Source organism: Cibotium barometz, chromosome 47 (assembly GCF_041138505.1).
Source record: "Cibotium barometz isolate CiBa-2024 chromosome 47, ASM4113850v1, whole genome shotgun sequence".
Classification (NCBI taxonomy): Eukaryota; Viridiplantae; Streptophyta; class Polypodiopsida; order Cyatheales; family Cibotiaceae; genus Cibotium; species Cibotium barometz.
In genome coordinates, this window is record NC_141092.1 from 47068666 (window position 1) to 47071569 (window position 2904).

General features: G+C 45.8%; 1 protein-coding gene across 1 annotated transcript; it reads right to left on the reverse strand.

Moving 5' to 3' along the window:
* Positions 1 to 1490: 1490 nt before the first annotated feature.
* LOC147611774 (kiwellin-1-like) lies at positions 1491 to 2219 on the reverse strand. The gene has a single exon (XM_086784954.1). The coding sequence runs from the start codon at positions 2217 to 2219 to the stop codon at positions 1491 to 1493; it is 729 nt and encodes a 242-aa protein (XP_086641080.1).
* Positions 2220 to 2904: the final 685 nt, after the last annotated feature.

A 2904-nucleotide genomic window follows, 5' to 3' on the forward strand; every position in this document is an offset into this window, starting at 1 on the left:
AAGGGGAGGAGCATGAACATAAGAAAGAGAAATAGACTGAGGGTACATTGGCAAAGAGAAATAGACTAAGAGTACATTGGCAAAGGTTGATTTGTTTGGTCATTTGTAAAAGGTGAAGTCAAAGGTTAAAAAGGTAGCACATGGAAAGTGCAAGGGAGCACATGTAGTGTGAGAATTTATGGACACATGGTTGGCACTAGGGTGCACACATCTTGTGAGTTGGGAGCTCCATGAGAGCTATATAAGCATGTACTTGGATGAAGCTAATGCAATGAGATTATGGAGTTTGTGCTTTAACCATTGTGTCATTGATTAATCTTTATCTTAATCTCGTATTAGCATTTTCTTAGTTTTTCATTATGGGCTTAATCACTTGTGCTACGAGCCACTCTAGATTCATGTATTCTAACAATTTGGTGATAGTGTGGCTAATACGCTACTCCAAGGATAAGTTCTACGAGCTAGAGATCCTTTGCTCCGAGTCTTGTTCCATAGTCGAATCTTTGAGATCCAAGGCTTGAGGTCCAAAGCCTCCTACTCCTAATGTTTCTCAAGCTTCTATGCCAAATGCTTGAGAGCCTTGTTCCATAGTGGAATCCTTTAGATCCAAGGCTTGAGGTTTTAAAGCCTTATGCTCCTAATGCTCCTCCAGATCCCATGCCAAATGCTCCAGAACTACTAGCGTTAAAAACCTCCTAATCCAAATCAAAGGTGGACAGTATCAATTGTGGTTCTTTCTCCTACCCCTAATGGATTCACACTCTTGCTCCTTGATCTTGATACACTGTGGTCTACCCTTGGGTAGGTGGCTGTAGGAGTGTCGTTACAACCATTTCGATTGTGTTGGGGATATAACTCTTTGGGGTTGGAATGGTTGTTTGGATTATTTGGCTCTTTGGAGTATTTGAGCCAAGAAGCAAAGCTTCTTTTCTAGTGGTTGGGAGGAGTTAGGAGCTCAATTATGTTCTCTTTTGTATACATTTTGAAGGTCATCATGGTGTAATTGGTAGGTGTTTTTACTAATACATGTAACCATATATCCCCCTCCCCCGCCCCCCCCCCCAAAAATAAAGAATAGAGGCATCCTTAGACCAATGATTGGGCACTTCTTGGAGAATACTACATTTGATTTAATGGACACCCCTCCCCTCCTTTACTCACTAGGTCAGAAACATAAAGAAGGATGACCTTGAAACTCAATAGGTTTTTATTGAAAAAAATGCATAGGTTAATTGATTCCTTAACTAAAATTCTAAAATTTTGAATTTTAAATTCAAGGGTAGGCAAAATTACAATCGGGTTTTCTCAATTTGAACTGTGAAAATTACACTGAAGGACAGTGTTTTCTGATAGTGCTATTCAATTTAATTGACAGCCCAAGGTCATTGGGACAGCTTTCCGTGATCGCCTTTTTTTTTTCTCCCCGAATTGTTGTGGAACTTTTCAAAAATTAAAGAAGCCTCGTTATTAGAAAGAATGACATGATCTCGTTACGCGTCGGTCCAGGTCACCTGCGTGAAGCCGAACTCCGGATCGTCTTCAGAGATGCCGAGCTCATCCCACACTGCGCGGGAGGCGTCGACGATGTCGAAGTCGCAAGGGGGCTGGAAGTCGTGCTCCTCGTCGCAGCCGTTGAACGAGTCGCACTCGTCCACCACTGTGGCCTCGACGCTCTTGCCGTTGAGGGCGGAGAAGATGCGGATCTTCTGGTTGCAGCGGCTACCGCCATCGAACCACCCGGTGGAGAGCGCCACCACGGGCTCCGAGGCATCGTGAAAGCTGCCGTCGCAGGCCGACGCACCGCCGCCGTCGCCGCCGTCGCTAAAGTCGTTGACGGTAAGGTTGGCGGGCGTGTGGGCGGTCACATTAGGTGAGCACTCGAACTGTGGGTATTGCGTTCCGGACTGGCAGCAGTCGGCGTTGTAGTCCTGGTTGCAAGAGTGGCCAGTGCCCTGCAAGAAAGACTCTGGCTTGCAGCCGTCATTTTCGTCGTCGCCACCGGCGTCGCACTGTTGAGTTCCCACCTGCGGGTCGTCGGAGCATTGGCCATCGTTGTTACAGAACAGCTGCCCGGGGCAGTCGTCGTCGCTATTGCACGACAGACCACACCCGTTCTCCCTCGCAGCACCCACGCCCACACCCGCCCATAGCGACGCTACCAGCACTACCAACGTGAGCGCTGCAAGCTTGGCAGTTGTTGGGTACATATTGTTGGGCATAGCTGCTTATAGAGCTGCTTTTAGTAGTGATGAAACTTGAGCTCTTGGGCAAATCTTAAGGATAACCTATGGGCTTTTATAAGCACCAAGGTCCGTCCATTAACCTCCTCCACCTATCTCCGAAGCATCTCGCGTGAGTACCGAGAGCTGCGCATATCAACAAACACATGATTATGAGTACATGCGAGGGCTCCTATGTTAAATTCGCCGGTTCTTGCTGGCAGCTGGACCGCTCTCTGTGATGCGATAGCGGAATACAGGACGTCCACATGAGGCCAAGGGTCCAGCTGCTGCCGTTGCTCGGCCATCGTCTTGCTGCCTGCAGAAGTTGGTTGTTGTCGGGACCTAAGACAGCGCCGCCCGTAAAACCTACAGGTTTTTTTTATTAAAAATAACTAGAGGTGGGCAGGCAGGAGTGTAAATGCTATGGTAAGGCAAAGGTGATTCATAACAAAGTAGTAAGCCTTTAATAAACGAAAAAAAAAACTCACATAAAATATCAATAGTCTCAAGCACACAATCATTTTAATGAAGCTTAAGAATCAAGAGTAGTGCTACAGGAAGTGTGCTGAAAAAATGAAATTCCTATACCTTAAAAAACCTTCACTTACAAATACAAAAAGTTTTTTTTTCCAAATTTTGGGATTAAAAAAAAATGTACCTTTGAAATTGCAAAGGGTTTTTA